General features: G+C 42.3%; 1 protein-coding gene across 1 annotated transcript in view; it reads left to right on the top strand.

Moving 5' to 3' along the window:
- adamts17 (ADAM metallopeptidase with thrombospondin type 1 motif, 17) overlaps positions 1–14,544 on the top strand; it is a 583,128-nt gene extending 568,584 nt beyond the window's left edge. Inside the window, exons 21-22 of the mRNA XM_072278384.1 lie at positions 3,504–3,681; positions 10,891–14,544. Of these exons, the coding sequence (XP_072134485.1) occupies positions 3,504–3,681; positions 10,891–11,066 (354 nt within the window). The 3' untranslated portion in view covers positions 11,067–14,544. The remainder of the gene's footprint in view (positions 1–3,503; positions 3,682–10,890) is intronic.
- Positions 14,545–21,355: the final 6,811 nt, after the last annotated feature.

Raw genomic sequence — 21,355 nt, forward strand, 5'->3', positions numbered from 1 at the left:
GAATCATGAAAGTGATGAATGCAGTGGTCTCACTACAACAGTTTTCGTAGGCAAGATATTGGGGAAAGCTTCTGATATGTTACTCAGGCAGTTGTTCGAAAAATATGGCTTGCATTTAAGCTGGAAGAGAGTTTAAGGAGCTTCAGGAGCTTCAGGAAAGTTGCAAGCATTTAGCTTTTGTAAGTACAAAGAACCAAAATCTGTTCTGCATATATTAAGGTTATTGCATGAACTTCAAAAAGAAGCCAAAAAGTAGATGCAAAGACCAAAGCCTAGCTGGATGAATGGAAGGTCAAAAAGGAAAGGAGTCAATAGAAATATGGAAACAGGATTCATCAGATGATGTTGTGGGTGAGGAAACCAGGAGGAGAGATCAGATCGTAAACAGGGCAACAGAAGGATTATTAAGAGAATTCTGCAGTGAACTGAATGCACCTTCCCAAGATCAAGATGCACACCTTGGAAAGAAGAAAGAGGAGGTTGACATACAATAAGTGCTATGGAAATACAAGAGGATACACGAGACCTAATTTCATGAAAAATTAGCAAATTCAGAGATACTCAGAAGAAACTAGAAGAAGAAAAAGGAAGGCGAGAAAAAGAAAGACAGGAAGTTGAAAAGGAGAGAATAGATGAAGAGAGATAGAGAAACCAGGACTGGGAGAGAAGCAAGGGTTGAAGTAGATCTAGAGAGAAAAGCTAAGGAAAGGAGAAGAAAGGTGCCTGGAGCTGTCAGAACCACTTCTTGCAGTCCCAGAGTCAACTCCTACAACCACCTCGGAGGAGGCCCCAGAACCTGAGACTGTTTTACAAGTACAATTCTCTCTTGCCAAGCAGAGTGACCTCCCTTGTCAGGAAAGACATTATCCCACAAGAGTAAGAAAGCCTCCACATTGATTAAACGTTTAGGCCTGAATGGGACAATTTAAAATTTACTGTGCTGTGGATGTCTATATATAGTAGTTGTATTATATAAAATACTGTGTATATAGTTGATGCATTCTCTATTGAGATGGAGTTTATAGCTAAGCAGGGAGGAGTGTTATATATTTTATATTTTGGAAATAGATAAATAATATTTTAAATATATTGTTTGAGTAAGCTTTCTTTATTTGTTTAAATAATTCATTACGGGTATGGGTAAAAATACGTGAATTGTACATGTCATGGTGCTACGTTTGCATCCCTCTAAAGTAAAGAACAAACTAGGACCCATTCTATTGAGCTTCTGTCTTTTCCTTTCAGTTAGCTAGCTTTAAGTTTTAGAGTTACAAAGCATAACATGTGTTTTTTCTCATCCCTCCTATCAGACATAATTGACTCCCCCCTTCTTGTTGGCACCGTGCGACACCAGCCGATCAGGGAGAGGGAGAGGCAGCAGTGGGGGGAGGGCATGGTACACTTCAGGTTCCAACATAGCAGTGTGTAGCCCAAGTAGATGTCCTATTTAATGTACATATAAATGCACTAGTGGCATTTAAGAGACTGTTAGACACGTGAAAGTACAGGAATGGAGGGATATAGATCATGTGCGAGTAGAAACGATTTAGTTTAATTTGACATCATTTTTAGCACAGACATTGTGGGCCAGAGGGCCTGTTTCTGTGCTGTACTACTTTCAATTCTGACTTTTATGTGAGTACTCGCATTGGGCAATGAAAGGCACAATAATGAATCAGCCTTCTCCAGGGTGCACCCCTAGAAAGCATCCTAACTGGATGCATAATGACTTGGTATGTCAACTGCTCTGCATGCGACCGATAAAATACTGCAGAGAGTTGTGAACACAGTTCAGCACATCACAGAAACCAGCCTCCTCTCAATGGGCTCTGTCTATACCCCCCGCTAATTAGTAAAACACCAGCATAATCATAGACCCCATCAACTCCAGATATTCTTGTTATGTTCTGTAACTCCAAAACATTGAAACTAATTAAAAGAAAGAAAAACTCGGGCTGGGATAACTCATATATGTTAGTTTCATTTTTTACTTTCAGTGAGACATGCTCATATGACACGGTGACGTGATGATGTATGCAATTTGCATACTTTTATATATAACCCATAATGAATTATTTAAACAAATAAAAAATGCTTAATCAAACAATATATTTACGGCATTACTCAAATATTACTGAAATATTAAATGCACAATAATTCTCTCTTCTCCGCTCTCCCGTTGGGTAGAAGACACAAAAGCCTGACAGCACATACCACCAGACTCAAAGACAGCTTCAACCCCGCTGTTATAAGTCTTAGATAGAGCCTTGCCCTCACAATCTATCTTGCACTTTACTGTTTACCTACACTGCACTCTCTGTGTGGATGTTACACTTTATTCTGCATTACTTGTTTTACCTGTAATGATATGATCTGTATGAACAGTGCGCATGGTATGTTTTTCACTCTACCTCAATACGTGTGACGATAATAAAGCAAAACCAATCTCAGTCCAAATTATGTTACCTCGGGATTGGGATTTACCATTTTGCTCATATCAGTTTTTTGGAAGAGAGGTGCGTGTCAGAATGAGGAGCGTAAATGTGAGACTCGAATTGTTAAATCTGTCCAGTTTGCCATCACAGATCATTGCACATCACATTCAGATAGAAACCATGAGGATAAACTGACGGTGTCTGAGGGAAGCATTTAAAGATCTGTTCATTTTGCGTCTGTGTCAAATAAAAAGTTTATTTCCTTCTGAAAAGCTTCTTGGTCCAATGCCCAGATATCATCCTGTGTGTGTTATTTTATCTACAGCTTCTGTTGGAAGTGTGTGTATATACACACTGGCTTTACTTAAAAGTCCCCCAGATTCACATGCCTTCTTCAATGTCATGGAGTTTTCCATAATCAGTTCCAGTAGATGCTGATGTTTAGAAGTTAGATCAATCCCACGCACACTGCAAGGAGGCAGTAGCAGCAGAGAGGCAGGTGGAGGACTGATGCTGGACTGCTGTGGTTCCATCTCAGACTTGCACTCCACTCCACAGGGAAGATGCTGAACTTAACACAAAGAATTAAGACGATCCTTTAGTCTTTCTGTTTTATTCATTAAATCATGAATGTTCATACCAATGTCTCAACAACACTGACCATGAAACTGAAATTAATTCAAAACAAAACAATTACAGAATCAACCAGGTTACTGATGACTGATGTTAACTCACCTCTCTACACTCTCAGACTTAATAAACAGATTCCAAAAATTCACCATCCAGGCCAATAGTTACAGCTCCAATCAGCTCTCCTGCTATACTTGGCTCAGGAGGCAGGCACAGGGATTTGGTAAATTCTCAACTAAACTCAGCAAATTGGCTCTTTAAATTAAACTGTTGTGCTTTAAGTCACTTAGAAGTTGCCCTTTGTTATAAGAAACTTTCCATTTGGGGCAATTACAAATGAAACAGAATGTAGTCTGTGTTTTTTCCGGTCTCCCCATCGATGAGCAATGAAGGAATGAGTGTATGGTACGTGAGTAACAGTGTCAGTCTTTGTTCCAGTGTTCCTCCACGTGCGGGAGAGGCTTGCAGTCACGAGTGGTTCAATGTATGCACAGAATTACCGGTCGCCACGGCAATGAATGCCCTTCTTTAACCAAACCACCAGCTTACAAGCAATGCCACCAGAAACCCTGCGATGGAAGTGTCGTCGTCAACAGAGTCACGCCGTCCAGGCTTGGTGAGCATGTACATCCGTTCCCCACCCCAACAGTGGGCCATAGGTAGTTGTGTTAAGCTGATAAATCATTAGAAGAGAGGAAGTACTAGTCTGATTCAGAGCAAACAGTGGCTGGTCTTTAGCTTAGAAGGAAATACAGTTGCTGATTGACTCTACCGGGATCCATAAAAAGATTTAGCACACCCCGCCCAGAGTTATCCCTTGCTTCTCATCCTCCTGATTTCTCCCAGATCAATTTACTTCACCTTTTAATTCAAAGCATAATGGTTCCCTTCCTGATTTACCCTACCTGATTTAACAGCCCCCTCCTGTTTACCCTCCCAAGCACCTCTGTTAACATCTTCCCACCATTATCTCTTGCCAACTTTACATTACCCATTCATTCTTGCCCCAGCCAAGTTACACCCCACCAAAGTACACTCATGCCACCTGACTTATCCCTGCCTCGTTCACAATTCACTGTATTCTACCCAGTGCATCCATATCAGCATGCTTCCTTGGTCAGATTTACGTGAATTACAGCAGTTAAACCAATGCAAGATTAGGGCTTTATCGAGGCATCACACTCACGGGTAGCATTTGACAGTGACGATACAGAATTTTATGTAAACTTATACGCCATGTTTCCTTTGACCGATACATTTCATAAGACCTAGGAGTAGAATTAGGCCAGTTGGCCCATCAGGTCTTCTCTGTCATTCCATCATGGCTGATTTATTACTCCTCTCAACCCCACTCTCTTGCCTTCTGCCTGTAAACTTTGACAGCCTGATTAATGAAGAGGCTATCAATCTCCACCTTAAATATGTATACCCAATGACTTGGCCTTCCACCAATAAACTGTCAAGTAATGATATATGAAATGATAATAGGATAGCATAAAGTGCAACAAAATCGCTTTTGTCATCATTTTATTGCTAAAATTACACATCTCCCTTGATATCTTATTACCTTCTTCACTTCTTCTGATTGTTGTTTTGCTGGTTATTTTTTGCCATTAGATTCTCCAGTTGTTCCACTGCTGAATAGATGCATTTAACTTAACCCATTAAACACATTCATATGCTGTTTGAATGTTATGGGCTACATTGTAGACTAGTAGGACATTGTAGAGCTATGATATAGCCTCCTTCTGCCTCATGGGGAGGTTATGTTCCTTTGTTTTCCTGTGGAGGGGGTCTAGGCTGAGGAGGAAGGAAATAAAAGACTTGTGTTCCCATGTTCCTAAGGTAGGATTCCTTCTTTCTCAGCCTTTAAAATCTGGTTGTAGAACTTTATCCATATCATTGCTACCTATTTACACTATGACCCCAAATGGTCACTGTCCTTGCACCCAGCAATGTTCTGTAGCTGCTCAGACACCCAACACCTGAAACCAGTTGTGCCTACAGTCCCACACGTGGTTGGCTGCCCTCCTAATTAATGAATAACCTTTAACATCAGCTTTCCTAGCCCTGCTCCTCCACATCACTAGATTCCATGGACTTAGATCCGGTTGTATCCCAAAGAGAACCAGCTGTTTTAATCAATAAAAAGGAGAAAAGAGCTTGATAAAAAGAAGCAGAAGTAGGTAATTTGGGCTGTCACCCGAATGCTACCCTTCGAAAGATTATTGGCTGATTATTTGTTTTGATTTACCTCTGCACCAATTTTCTGCACTAACTCTTCAAATGTTCTAATACCCAGGGGCCTATCAATCTTGGTTTTATATATAGACAGCAACAGGACCTCCACAGGCAATTGGCTTGAGAATTTTCAAAATTCACTGCCCTTTGGGTGACAAATATGTCCCTATCTTAGACATAAATGATTGATGCCTTATTTTGAGATCATGACGTCTGACACTACACACCCCAGTTGGAGAAAACATCAAATAGATTCAAATCAACTCTGTCAAGCTGTAGGAAATATTGTACATTGTAGTGGGGTTATTTTTCACTCTTTTAAACACAAGAATGTTAGGCCGTTACCTAACCCCTCCACACAGAACAGATCATAGATTCCAATGTTTTCCCTACTCCTGATGTCAGGATAACTGCTCTGTACTTCTCTATTTTCTTCCTCTCTTCTAAGTAGTGAGACAGCATTGATCATCTTCCAGTTTGGGGAGGTTATTCAAGACTCTGGGCTATTTTGAAGAGGACTACAAATGCACCCACAGTCTCCATTGACGCACGTTTCAAAGCTTAGTATTTTTCTACCATTTTATTATGTCCAACTTGCCTGTTCTCTTCAATTTCTAGTTCTCCAGGAGGTTTTTTGTGCAAACACCAAGCATTTGGTTAACTGAACCTACATTTCCTTATTCCCCAGTGCAATTTCTTCTCTCAGTCTATAACACATTAACTTTTATAATTGTGTCTGTGCTGAATATTTACAGGAGCTTTAGTCCTCTTTCCTTAACAATTTCTTGATCTTCCTTTGCTGAAATTTTTAAGTTCCCCAGATATCAGCTTCATTGTTATAAGTTTTCGCTGATCTATTGCCATTTTAAATGTCTCATGATAACCACAGATGGACCGCTTTGCATGTTAGGATGCCTTAAATGATCATATATTTGCTATAAATTATTTATTAATCCCTTAAATTTCCTATTACCACCACACTCTGTAGAAGTATTGACGGTTTCCAACAACATTTGTTGCCCTAACTCTAGCCAAACCATTCTGCTTCTTGATTTTCCAAGCCAGATCTTTTCTCTCTGTTGTTTTTATCCTGTCCTTTAAAATCAGAGCTAATCCTTTTCATTTTGCCTATGTCCTCTGAAAGTTAAATTTCCTGGCATATTTAATTCTCAACCCTAGTCACTTTACCAATCAGCCATCTACACTGGCTATTGGACCAGAGCCATCTTTAATTTGCTGCTAGTTCATCCCGCTTCTCACAAATCCACTCAGATAAAGAACCTTCACTTTTGTCTTTTTTGCCATTATTCTCTTCTCTAAATTTTGTGGGGGTGTATTTATATTTTTGTCCTTCCTGATAGACTCTGCTTTACCACCTAACACCATCAATTTGTGCTTCCTCCTTAACTCTCCAAATTGATCCTCACCAGAAGCTTGTCACCAATTATTTCATTTAAAGGTTTATTTATAGCCTCAGTTACTTCATCCTCTAGGGCACTGGTCTCCACACCAGTTGGGAAATGCAAGGATGGAAACTTCTCAAGAACTACTTTCTGGTTTCTTTCCTGCCTGACCTGTAGTTACCTCCTTCTGGCCCTCTTGACGGGCAATTTCTGCAGCTTTGAATCAAAGGTCGTGATGAGGTCCTGCTACAAAGTTTCTATGTAACTTTCCCCCTCTTCAGCTCTGAGCTGAAGATCCTTGAGCTAAAGATGCTTACTTGTGGTAGAATCACAAATACAGTAACAATTCTGATGATCTGTTATCAGACTATTCAGAAATTCCAGTGGTTCACCGCATGGATCTGGCTCACTAGGTAATGTTTGCTGGAATTCCCTTCCATTCACCCAGGCCCTGGCTTCCCTGTGCCTTTTACTCACCAAGACCTTGGTCCTTGTGCTTTGTTTCCACTCACCGGAGTCCCGGTTGCTGCCCTCCTCCTAACCCTCCAGGGGGCTGGTTCCTGCGTTTACTCTGACACAAAGAGTCTCAGATCCCACACCCACTTTACATCCACCAGGGCCCCAGTTCCCAGCTCATTCTAGCACCCCATAGTCCTGGTTCCAGTGCTCCGTCGAACACACAGGGACCTCTGTTCCCATATTCCATTTCAACTTATCATCCTGTGTAACATATGAAACAAATGGTTTAAAAGAGCGTTGTTGAGGTATTGATAGAATGTGCTGAATTATCAGTGTTTCACTGTAATCTCCAGCATAAGACCATAAAATATAGGAACAGAATTAGGCTATTCAGCCCATCAAGTCTGCTCCGCCATTCCATCATGGCTGATCCTGGATCCCACTCAACCCCATACACCTGCTTTCTTGCCATATCCTTTGATACCCTGACTGATCAGGAAACATTGCATTTGCCTTCTTTACCACAGACTCCTGTAAAGTAACTTTCTGGGAGTCTTGAACGAAGACTCTTAAGTCCTCCTTCACCTCTGATGTTTGAACATTCTCTCTATTTAGATAATAGTCTGCACTATTGTTCCTTTCACCAAAATGCATTATCACACATTTCCCAACACTGTATTCTATCTGCCACTTTTTTTTACCCATTCTTCCAACTTGTCTAAGTCCTGCTGCAATCACATTGCTTCCTCAGCACTGCCTACCCCTCCGCCTATCTTTGTATCATCTGCAAATTTGCCACAAAGCCATCAATTCCATTAGCCAAGTCATTGACAACCAATGTAAAAAGTAGCAGTCCTAATACTGATCCCTAAGGAACACCACTAGTCACTGGCAGTCAACCGGAAAATGCCCTCTTTATTCCCACTCACTGCCTCCTGCCTGTCAGCCATTCGTCTATTCATGCCAGTGTCTTTCCTGTAATGCCATGCAATCTTACTTTGTTAAGCAGTCTCATGTGTGGCACCTTATCAAATGCCTTCTGAAAATCCTAGTAAATGACATCCACTGCCTTTCCTTTGTCCACCCTGCTTGTTACCTCCTTGAAGAACTCTAACAGATTTGTCAGGCAAGATTTCTTTACAGAAATCATACTGGCTTTGACTTATTTTATCATTAGTCTCCAAGTACCCCAAAACCCTGAAGATATAGATATAGATACCCTGAAGTCTTAATAATAGACTCCCAACACTTTCCCAACCACTGAGGTTAGGCTAACTGGCCTATAATTTCCTTTCTTTTGCCTTCCTCCCTTCTTAAAGAGTGGAGTGACATTTCCAATCTTCCAGTCCTCTGAGATCATGCCAGAATCAAATGATTTTTGAAAGATCATGACCAATACATCCATGATCTCTTCAGCAACCTCTCTCAGGACTCTGGGATGTAGTCAGTCTGGTCCAGGTGACTTATCTACCTTAGGACCTTTGAGTTCGCCTAGCACTTTTCCTTTGTAATAGCAATGGCATTCACTCCTGCTCCCTGACACTCACGGACCTCTAGCACACTGCTAGTGTCCTCCACAGTGAAGACTGATGCAAAGTGTCCATTAAGTTCATCTGCCGTTTCTTTATCTCCCATTACGAACTTACCAGTGTCATTTTCCAGTGGTCCAGTATCAATTCTCGCCTCTCTTTTACTCTTTCAATAACTGAACAAAACTTTTGGTACCCTGCTTTATAGTATAGGCTAGTTTGCCCTCATATGTCATCTTTTCCCTCATTATAGATCCATCACGTCATCTGCTTTGACATGTCTGTTTGATCTTTAATTAATTGATATCTAATTAGAGTGATAGAGTCATACAGCATGGAAGCTGGCTCTTCAGCTCAAACTGACCAAGATTCCCATCTGTTAGTCCCTTTTGCCCATAATTGGCCCATATCCCTCAAAACCTTTCCTATCCATGAAGTGTCCAAGTAACGTTTAAACGTTGATAATGTACCTTCTCTGACATCTCATTCCATATACTGACCACCTTCTGTGTGAAGAAGAGACCCCTCAGGTTCTGTTTAAACCTTTCCCCTCTCATAGCCACACCTAATGGTTTTTGATCCCTTTCCCCGGCAAAAAAGGACTGTGTGCATTCATCCGATTTATGCCCCTCATCGTTTGGATATGCAAAATGGGTTTTGCATAAATTTTATGTAATTAATTCAACTATGTTTGTTATAAGAAGTCAGAAATGACTGCTGATGAGAGAGTGAGATGCAGTCCCATGTACCTGAAATGTTTTGAAGCTGCAGGGTAGAAATCTCATGAAGTGTGCAATTGTGTAGCTCTGAGATCCACAGGGGCGCAACTGCTGCAGTCTGAAGCCCAGGGCCGAAGCTCGTTCTCTTCCAGCGGTGCCGTAAGATTGCAGCTTACTGCTGACTGGAAGTTGTAGGATTTATCAGTGGGCAAAGATAAAATTAGTCAAAATGAATCGGTACAGAACAGGAACGAGCCCTTTGGCCCACGGTTTTGTGCCAAACTAATTAAGCTAGTAATGCCTAATTCCTTCTGCCTGCACATGGCCCATATTACTCCACTCTCTGCGTATTCATGTGTTTAAGAAACTCTTAAACACCTCCGTAGTACCTGCCTTCACCCCACACCTGTCAGTGCAGTTCAGACAAGCACCGCCATCTGTACAAAACACTTGCCCCATACAGCCTTAAACTTAGTTCCTCTCACCTTAAATGCATGCCTTCTAGTATTAGACATTTCGATCCTGGGGAAAAGATACCAGTTGTCTCTCAGTCTGTGCCATTCCAGAGAATAGGTCCAACTTCTCCTTATAGTACATGACTTCCAGTCCAAGCAGCATCCTGGTAAACTCTCTTCTGCACCCTCCCCAAAGCCTCCACATCCTTCCTGTGTCGGTGCAAACAGAACTTGTGCAACACTCCAGGTGCAGCCTAACCAGTGCTTTATAAAGCTGCAACATAACTTCTTGACTCTTGAACTCAGTGCATAGACTAATAAAAAGTAACATGCCTGACACCTCCTTTCCAACTCGGTCAACTTGCATGGCCACTTTCAGGGATGGTCTTAGACCCCAAATTCTGAATCCATGGAAAAAGTGAAGACTATGTGTGTAGTTTGGGTCTATTCATAACTTTAGAAGCTTGCGATGAGACCAATTAAGATGTTGGGAATAATACAAATGAAGTCTTTGAGGCAGTCATTTCCTATGGTGGGGGATCAAGAAGAGGGTGGGGTCTTAGAGTTAGAGCAGAGTTCCTGAAGAATGAGGGGCACACTGAGGGCAGAACAGTGGCACAGCGGGTAGAGCGCTGCCTCTCAGCTCCATCAACCCACATTTGTTTCTGATCTCTAGTACCATCTTTGTGGAGTTTTCATGCTCTCCCTTTGACCACAGGGGTTTCCTCCAACATCCAGGCTGGTGAGGGGAGAGTCAGGGAGGTGTCAGGCATGTACAAGAGCAGAGGCCACGGGAAGTATGAAGGACTGGGACTCATGGGAACACACTAAGAGCCAGCAAAGAATGTATAGATGGAGCCAGGAGTGGAACTCGATTTTCCACCAGCCCATTGATGCTGGAATCTGTTCGGTCCGAGCTCAATGTACTTCTGTTGGGTCAAAGGAGTTGCAGGGTTCGGTGAAGCTGGAGGCTGTAAGTTATTAAGTACTTTCTGTAACACTCTGCCTTCACCTGCCAGCTTCCCTCACGTACAAGTGCCTGGGAGACGACTGGGCAGTGTACTGCAGGCTCATCCGGGAGAAGACCCTGTGTCAGGACCCACGATGGTATCAACGCTGCTGCCACTCCTGCAGAGACTTCTACTCAAACAAGCTGCACCGCGGCCCGGAATCGCACATCTTATTGCAACAGTGAGATAATTTAAGAAGAGTTTTTCTCCGTCTCATCCTGAACAGAATTGGGGGATGCACGGTTTTCAAAACTGGAAGAGAACAGTGCTTAGGAAGCTGCAGACTCCACAGCATCCTTACCCCCACCTTGTAGATTTGGAGTTTGCTGCACAAGCTGCTGTTACAGTGTTGGAAGCTGAGCCAGTGACCTACCCGAGGAGCCATGTCAGTGGGTTCTGCACCTGTCTATCACTGCAGCATCAGCCACATGGCTTTAACTAGTGAGAGAAATAAGCTTAAACAGTAACTCCTTTTTCACTAATGAGAAATGATGCTTATTGCCTCTTGCTGCATTTTTGTAGAGTTAATATCGTGCACTTGAACTGTCGCCAGCAAATGATAGCGCTGGAAGATTCAGCGCTTCAATGCACCTTCAGGAGGAAATGTGCTCAGAATCTCAATCCACTGTTTGTTTCCCCTCTTGTAGTTCTGGAAAATATGAATAATGTATTAAAAAGCCTTGGCATCCAGACTATCGATCAAACCACTTGCTTCAAGAGAATTTGCAACTTGATAACTTCATTTATAGCAATAAGTATTTACAGTTTGTAGCAATACAAAGGCAAACTTGAATGATTCTCTTTAACCTTTTCACGACTGTTCTGCTTTAGGCCGGCCCACCCTCCTTGAATTGCAGCACGAGTCCTGTCTGCTGGTTCATGGAGCCCAGAGGAGGACAGGCCACAGCCTCTGTGTGCACAGTGCTGTTGATTAGGAGCAACTGCCTGTGAATTTCTGACTTCTAGTAGCAATAGGATTCAACGCTGCTTCCTTTTTAGTTCTGTACTGCGGTGGGTGTACTGGGCTGTATGGGCCTATCGGCTTACCATTCTGGTGCCGAATGCTTCCGCTTGCGTTGGAGGCCAGTGCCTTTGGGTGCAAGCTGATGTTCCCCACTGCCACTCACAGGTAGTGACCCCTGTAGGACTTCATGGTGAGGAAGATGAATCAGCACAGCAATGTACCGATGTGTCTGGTCTGAAAACAGCTGTATCTGTACCATAATACCACAAGACCATAAGACATAGGAGCAGAATTAGGCCATTTGGCCTGTTAAGTCTGCTCTACCATTCTATCATGGCTGATTTGTTATTCCTGTCTACTCCATTCTTCTGCCTTCTCCCCATAACCTTTGACCCCCCGTCTAATCAAGAACCCATCAACTTCCACTTTAAATATGCCCAGTCACTTGGCCTCCCTAGCCATCAGTGGCAATAAATTCCATAGATTCACCACCCTCTAAAGAAATATCTGTTTTAAAGGAATGTCCTTCTATTCTGAGACTGTGCCCTCTGGTCCTAGACTCCCTGACTGTTGGACTCTCTCCATACCTACTCTTATCAATATTCAATCAGTTTCAATGAAATTCCCTTCATTCTTCTGAACTCCAGCGAGTACAAGCCCACAGCCATCAAACGCTCCTCGTACGTTATCTACCAATTCCTGTGATTCTGGTACAGATCTCACCCTCTATGTGGGCCAGCACAGCAGGTCACTGACTGGCAGGCACATGTTGCTCCAGAACATCACTGTCTAGGATTCCAAAAACTGGACACCAATACCGCATTGCTGGAATGGTTGTCCCTTAAACTATACTGTATACCGACTGGTCTTATCATGGAGCTCCAAGGGAGTTTGGTCAACAGTAAATTTGGTTATATTTCAGATGTTGGCTTTTAAAGAGCTGCAGTCCAGCACTGAGGTGCTGATATTATGGGCCGGAGCTTTCTCTAATGATTCACAATTGGACAGGGGAGATGTTTAGACAGCATTTCATTTCCTTAGCTTCCTCATCCCTTGGTGGGTGTGAGCCAGTACTGTGCTGTACATATCTCATGCCACTGCACATATCTCTGGCATGGACTGACGTCTGTTGAATAAATCTGGGGTGTGGACTCTGCAAAATGCTCGTGTCTCAGAAGTATCAGTCTAAGTCCTAAGCATAGCCTTTCCCCCCACTGATTAAAGACTATAAGTTCTTTTGCTCAACAGCTAAACAAAATTATACTTTATACTTTATTAGTGTTGTGCAGTTGAAAAAAATATCAGCTTAACCTAAAGTGGATCAATGCTACACACATTTCAGATCTTCTCTTACGCTCGTACCTTTATACTGGCACAAAACTCTCCCAAACTGCAGTAACAATAGAGCAAGACATAGAAATTACATAATCCCTGTGTCATATTTAACCTTGTTGATCTGAAAACCAGTTCTCTTTTAGCCTCATACCAGCCAGCTTTGCTAATACGGTATTCCCTGAAACTGTGCTACTTGGAGATCTAACACCCAAACTACTTTCCTTGTTCTGACTGAAATACTGAAATCTGTGACTTCCTAAAGCCTGGACCGCTTGCCCATGAAGTCAGGTACTTGCTCAGATTCCCATTGCAGTCACACACTTACACATTGTATAGAGCTACTCTACCCACACAGGTACTCAGTACACAGATGAACATACCCTGCGTCACTCTCCTCGCAGGCACATATGTTGGCTCACACACGTCCAGACTCGCATACAACATACATACCTACACAGACACATACACACACTCATGCAAACACCAACCCTCACACAACACATACATCGACACTGACACATGCAACATATGCATTTACATGGATCAACACCTTTGCATACACCACAGTTCTACAACTATAAATATTCTCATATACAACCCAAACATACTCAGCTGAAACCTCGACTTCTAGCTGTGGTTTTATATTTGTTTGATTTATTTATGATAAAGAGGGTAAATTTTCCACTTCCACATTCCTGGCACTGACTTCAGTTTATATTGGGAAGGGTTACCATGATCAGCCAATCACAGAAGCTAGCAAACTTCCAGCAAGTGAGCACCTGTCTCTCGGGCTCCTTTGCTTCCCAATCTGTTAAGAATTCACACCTTATGCAACTCTATGAAAACCAGACGTGGATGCCCTCTATATCTCTGGCTCAGCTTAGCCACTGAGTCTACTTCAAATCCGTTAGGTATCAGTGGTGAAAAGGTTATTCTCTTTCTTTGTGTGGCGGAGCTTGCAAGCTGCAACATTATTTGCTGTTTATTTTAATGGTGCTATTTTTTGCAACAATGACTTGTTTTATTTCAGTCTTACACAGTAGGCAATGTATAATTGTACTGTTAAATATTAATTGCACAATTGACTGCCACTATATTCCACATGGTGCTATCTTATTAGAACAATAATCTCTGTCAGAAGGTGTTTGTATTAGCATAATGTGATACTGAGATATATTCATTATGTCTAGCTTTTTATTGCAGAGTGAAATGTTACGTTGGCAGTTTTGCCAACACAGGTACTGTATCAATGACCTACAGTGTATTTATGGATTTCATGAGGCAGAGAATATTGAAAATGCTTGAGAAATTGTAACAAGACTAATGATCTTGGGCAACCTTCCTCCCGTTAATGGAAGAATATTTTGCAAAACATTTCATATTAAATTTATTTTCATCAAATGAATAGTTGGGTTGTGTTTTAATTGGCTGAGTGGAACTTCTCTTTTTTCATTATTGTCTGAGGGAGCAATTATAGGAACTGAGAAGATTTAAAATAGGCCATGGGTAATATTCTTGAGGCTCCTGGTTGTAAGATGAAAGAGAAATAATGAAATGTGAATCATAGTATTAGTCTCTTTCAATGCAAACATTGTCAGACAGCAGAAGGTAATGCCAGTGATGGAGAGCTTTGGGGGCCAAAGGACCAATCTAATCTGTTCTTCTCACATTTGTTACCCTCACCACATATCACACCTCAGGTTAATCAAGGTCCAACTTCAGATTATTCGTGCCCACAGCTAATTTAATCTTCACTTAATGGATCCTCCACCATTGACATACCCCTTGCAATATTGCATTCACAGATTTCTTTTATTCCTGTTTAAATATATCTTGTTATTTTTCTTTTCTCAGCAAGATGCAATATCCTTCCACATTCTATATCATCTCAAGAGCAGCATTCATGTGACCTTTAATCTTTTATCCAGTGAATGAATACCTAATGATTGTAATAACAACCACACTCCATCGATCTTCTTATTGAATCTGCTTGCTTGTTTTCGTACAGATACCGTGGAAAGAATTCTAGCTGGCTGCACCACCATCTGTTATGGGGGGGAGGGGGGAGGGGTCTACTGCACAGAATCTAAATAAGCCGCAGAGAATTGTAAACATAATCTGCTCCACCATGGACACTAGACTCTGTTATATCTTCAAGGAACGATCCCTCAAAAAGGTGACGTCCATCATTAAGGACCCCCATCACCCAGGGCATGCCCTCCTTTCATCAGGAAGAAGGTACAGGAGGCAACAGCTTCTCAACGATTCAGGAACAGCTTCTTACCCTCTGCCATCTGATTTCTGAATGGATATTGAACCCATGAACACTATCTTAATACTTTTATTTATTATTTTTATTTTTGCACTACTTATTTAATTTAGCTATTTAATATGTAACACTCTGTAAGGTTTCACAGCTAAGGCTAATGTAATGGCTTCTATGTAATGTTCCATTGTTAAGGTAATGGTTTCTCTGTAGCAGCAATGTTTGGGTTATGACTGGAGATAATGGGACTTTGGAATGCAGGGACTATCCAATGGGAGAAATGTTGTTCTTTCTTGTGTGTCTGGGAGCCGGGTTCTCCATGGTTTTTCGTCGGGGTGCAATGGAGGGAGAGGACGCGAGTGGAGAGAGTCGGAAGACAACTGGACAGAGTGGACTGAGGAGCGAGGGTCCGAGGGCCGGCTATGCTTGGAGGTCGATGGGAACAAATGAACGAACAGTGAGCTCCAATGATGCGCAATAGACTTTTTCCTTAAAATGGGCTCTTTTTCTTTTTGTTTTCTTTACTGATCCTTTATTCAGATTAAGATTTATAAAGTTCAATCACTTAATTACATATGGTACACTGTCTGATATTTTGTAACCGGGCAACACATCACGCAGCATCCACACAAATGAGATTTCTCAGTTTGACGGGGCCAGAAGTTGTTTTCCCCTAGACAAACACGTGCTGGCCGAGGCCGAGGGTTACAAATATATACACTTACTATAATTCTCATTTTTTCTCTATTCTTATGTATTGCATTGTACTGCTGCTGCAAAGAAAAAAATTTCACGACACCTATTTGCACATGGCCTATTCCCTGACGGTTCCTGTATCTGTCTCAATGCTGTTTCATTGTTGCCACCGTAACTGCCTCTACCACCTCTGACAGCTTGGGGCGTTGGAGTTTGACGGTCAGTTCTGGCTCCCTGCGAGGAGTCTCTGTAAGTCTTCCCTGTGGAATGCATGGATCTTCCCCCAGTACTCCAGTTTCCTTCCACAGTCCAAAGATGGACCATAAGATATAAGAGCAGAAGTAAGCCAATCAGCCCATGGAGTCTGCTCTGCCATCCAATCATGAGCTGATCCAATTCTTCCAGTCATCCCCACTCCCCTGCCCTCTCCCCATACCCTTTGATGCCCTGCCTAATCAACAACCTATCTATCTCTGCCTTAAATACACCCAATGACTTGGCCTCCACAGTCACTCGTGGTAACAAATTCCACAGACTTACCACCTACTGACTAAAGTAATTTCTCCGTTTTTCTGTTCTAAATGGACGCCCTTCAATCCTGAAGTCATGCCCTCTTGTCCTAGACTCCCCTACCATGGGAAATAACTCGGTAGGTCATTGTAAATTGCCCCATGATCAGGTTAGTGCTAAATGGGGGTTGTCGAGGGTTGCTGGGGTGACATGGCCCAAAGGGTCGGGAGGGCCTACTCCAAAGCTATAAAATACATTTAAAAAAACTTGACCCATGAATCTCCTTTAAACCTTCCCCCATCACCTTTAACCTATGCTATGGGAAAAAGACTAGCCATTTTCCCTATTTATGCCTTTCATAACTTGCTATACTTTGGTCAGGTCACCCCTCAGCCTCCAATGCTCTTGAGAAAACAATCTCAGTTTGTCCACCTGGGATGTTGCCTGGATTGGAGAGCATGCCTTACGAGAATAGGTTGAGTGAACTGGGTTTTTTTCCTTGGAGCGACAGAGGATGAGAGGTGACCTGATAGAGGTGTGTAAGATGATGAGAAGCATTGATTGTGTGGATAGTCAGAGGCTTTTTCCCCAGGGCTGAAATGGCTAGCATGAGAGGGCACAGATTTAAGCTGCTTGGAAATAGGTACAGAACAGATATCAGGGGTAAGTTTTTTTAATGCAGAGAGTGGTGAGTGTGTGGAATGGGCTGCTGGTGATGATGGTGGAGCCAGATATGATAGGGTCTTTTAAGAGACTCGTGGACAAGTATATGGAGCTCAGAAAAATAGAGAGCTATGGGTAACCCTAGGTAATTTCTCAGGTAAGGACATGTTCGGCACAGCTTTGGGGGCTGAAGGGCCTGTATTGTGCTGTAGGTTTTCTATGTTTCTTTCCTAATAGCCGACATTCTTTAGTCCAAGCAAAATCCTGGTGAACTCCTTCAACATCTTTTCAAAGCATCCACATCCTTCCTGTTGTGCAGTGACTAGAACTGCACACAATATTCCAAATGTAGCCTAACCAATGTTTTATATAGCTAAGAAAGAAACTTGCCAAGTTTTATACTCTATACCCTGACATGAAGGCAAGCATGCTATGTACTTTCTTCACCACCCTATCTACTTCCTCTTTTAGGGAGTTAATGACATGGTCCCCAAGATATCTCTGCACAACAGTTCTCTTCAGTTGTCTCTTGTAGTAACCTCCCTAAGTAAACTACCCAACACGAGTGGATTCATCTCCATCTGCCCTTCCACATCCACTTCACCCAAATTTCCAGCCAATCGATATCCTATTGCACTTACTAAAAACCTTCCGCTCTATCTGCAATTCAATCACTTTGTGCCTCATCTGCAATTAATCATATCCCACACATTTTTTGTCTAAATCATTTACATATTTTACAAGCAGTGGTGACAGAACTGGTCCTTGTGGAATACTGCAGGTCACATCTCCAGTCAGAATAATACCCCTTCACTGGTACCCTTTGTTTTTTCTGACCAAGCCAATTTTGAATCTAATTTACCATCTGTAGATCCATGTGACTTAATAATTTCCATCAGCCAACATTGCGGACCATGTCAAGTGCTTTACCAAAGTCCAAGCAGGCAGCATCGACTGCCCTAACTTCATCAATCATCTTTGTCACGTTTCAAAAATCACAATCAAGTTGGTGAGACTGAACCTCCCCATGCAAAGCCATTCTAACAAACAAGAGAAAATCTGCAGATACTGAAAATCCAAGCAACACACACAAAATGCTGGAGGAACTCAGCAGGCCAGGCAGCATGGGAAAAAGTACTGTCGATGTTTCGGGCCGTAACTCTTCATCAGGACTAGAGGAAAAACAAGAAGAGTAGTTTTAAAAGGTGGAAGGAGGGAAGGGAGAAACACAAGGTGATAGGTGAAACATGGAGGGGGAGGTGAAGTAAAGAGCTGGGAAGTTGGTTGGTAAAAGAGATACAGGGATGGGGGGGGGTGGAATCTAATAGAAGAGGACAGAAGGCCATGGAAGAAAGAAAAGAAGGGAGGCAAACCAGAAGGAGAAGATGGGCAGGCAGGAGATAAAGTGAGAGAGGGAAAGGGGGATAGGGAATGGTGAAGATGGCCATTACTGGAAGTTTAAGAAATCGATGTTCATGCCATCAAGTTGGAGGCTACCCAGACGAAATATAAGGTGTTGTTCCTCCAACCTGAGTGTGCTCTCATCGTGACAGTAGAGGAGGTCATGGATTGACATATTGAAATAGGAATGGGAAGTAGAATTAATATGGATGGCCATTGGGAGATCCCACTTCTTCTAGTGGATGGAACGATAGGTCTCTATCAAGGATCCAGCAATGTCTTTCCCTTGTTTGCTCAGTATCAGGGAGAGGTGCTCAATGAAGCAGTTTTCCAATCTATGTCAGCTAATTATCCCTAATAAGTCTGTGATCTTTCCAAAAGTGAGTAAATCCTATCTGCAAAAATCTTCTCCAATAATTACTGCTGACGTCAGGCTTCACTGTCCTATCATTTCCTGGATTGTCCCATTCGCCTTTCTTAAATAAATGAATAAGACTATCTATTTTCCAATCTTTTAGGACTGTGCCTATTGCTTCAGAGGATACCAAGTTCTCTATCAGGGACCCAAGGATGTCTTCCTTTGCTACCCTCAGTATCTGAGATAGATTATATCAGCCCTGATTATTTATTCACCTTAGTTTTTGATGATTTGACCTTAATGATTGGCAATAACATCTCCGCCATGATCTCCATCAACACAGGTGCAACACAAGGCTGTGTACTTAGCCCCTGCTCTACTCGTTTTATATTTATAACTGTGAAGCTAAGCACAGTCCAGTGCCATGTTTAAATTTGCTGACAACATCACAGTCATTGGTCAAATCAAAGGTAGTGACAAATTGTCATACAAGGAGGGAGATTCAAGATCAGGCTGAGTGGTACCACAACTCAATGTCAGCAGGGGTGCTGTGCTAGCTGGAGCGTGTCTGGCACCTCTTTAACAAAAAAGCAAAATAAACAAGCTAATTAATGAGGTGCTGCCCAGGGTGATTTGAGTATCTCAGAAACTGCTCATCTCCTGGGATTTTTACGCACAACAGACTCTGGAGTTTACAAAGAATGGTGCCAAAAAGAAAAATATCCAGTGAGTGGATTTAACAAGATGTTTTCGCTCACAGAACAGCCACTCATTGGATTTTTTTTGTTTGTTTTTGGCACCATTCTTTGTAAACTCCAGAGTCTCAAATCACCCTGGGCAGCACCTCATTAATTAGCTTGTTTATTTCAGCTTTTTTCTTAAAGAGATGCCGGACGCGCTTAGGTCAGCACTGCACCCCTGAATGTCAGCAAGATCAAGGAGATGATTATTGACTTCAGGCAAAGGAATCAGTAAATCCATGAACCTGTTCTCATTGGGGGGGGTCAGAGGTTTTGAGGGTCAGCAACTTTAAATTCCTCAGTGGTATCATTTCAGAGGATCACTCCTGGGTCTGGCAAGTACTTAAGTGCCATTATGAAAGCCCAGTCCATCACAGCTAAATTCTTCCCCACCATTGAGCACATCTACATGGACCGCTGCCATAGGAAAGCAGCATCCATCATCCAGGACCCCACCATCCAGGCCATGCTCTTCAGAAAAAGGTGCAGGATCTTCAGGACCCACACTGCCAGGTTCAGACACAGTTACTACCCCTCAAACATCAGGCTCTTGAACCAGAGGGGATAACTTCACTTGTCCCATCACCAAACTCGACCAATGCACTCACTGTTGAGGACTCTTCATCTCATGTTCTCGATATTTACTGCTTATTTTATTATTATTATCATTTCAGTTTGTTGTCTTTTGCAAATTGATTGTTTGTCCTGCTGGGGACAGTCTTTCATTGATTCTATTGTGTTTCTTATATTTACTGTGAATGCCCACAAGAAAATGAATCTCAGGGTTGTATATGGTGATATATATGTACTTTGATGATAAATTTACTTTGAACGTTAATGTACTTTTAGAAACACAACAGCTCCTCCATCTTAATATCAACATAGGCTAGATTATCAGCATGCCCCTCCCTGGTCCCACTACCATTCTCATCCATCTCCTTGGTGAATACCTAGTCAAAGTGCTCATCAGATATCTACTTCCTCTGACTCCAGACATAACTTCCTTCTTTTGTCTTCTATAGCTGCCCTCTTGATTCAAATATACATATAAAATTCCTTGTCATAGGGTATACAGGCTTGCCTGCCTCAATGACCTGGAGAGCTACATTGACTGGAGTCAGGGTTTTATGCTTTGGCTCTTGGTAGGGTCATCCATGCCAAAAAGGTCAAAGGGCAGAGGCCAGACTAAGAGTGGTCCACTGGTCCTCCAGGTTCGGGGGTTCAGCTCAGAACTAACAACCCTGACTGGTCAAACAAAATTGTTACAGAAACAGCAATGAAGAATCCTTCCACATCTGAGTATGACAGTATTTCTAAGTCTCCACTCAGGACTTGCATGACTGACAGTAGTGAAAACTGAGGGGAAGCTACTGACACGATGAAGGAAGCCTGAACACCACCAGAGATGAAGGACATTTGTCACTGTCCTAAATGCCTGTGGCATAACGGGCAGGGGGACGAAGGAGAACACACAGAATGAGTCAAATTTACAGACAACTTACTTTATGCATCTTCTACTTTATTTAAAGTTACTTTGTAAA

This window comes from Mobula birostris, chromosome 14 (assembly GCF_030028105.1).
Source record: "Mobula birostris isolate sMobBir1 chromosome 14, sMobBir1.hap1, whole genome shotgun sequence".
Lineage (NCBI taxonomy): Eukaryota > Metazoa > Chordata > Chondrichthyes > Myliobatiformes > Myliobatidae > Mobula > Mobula birostris.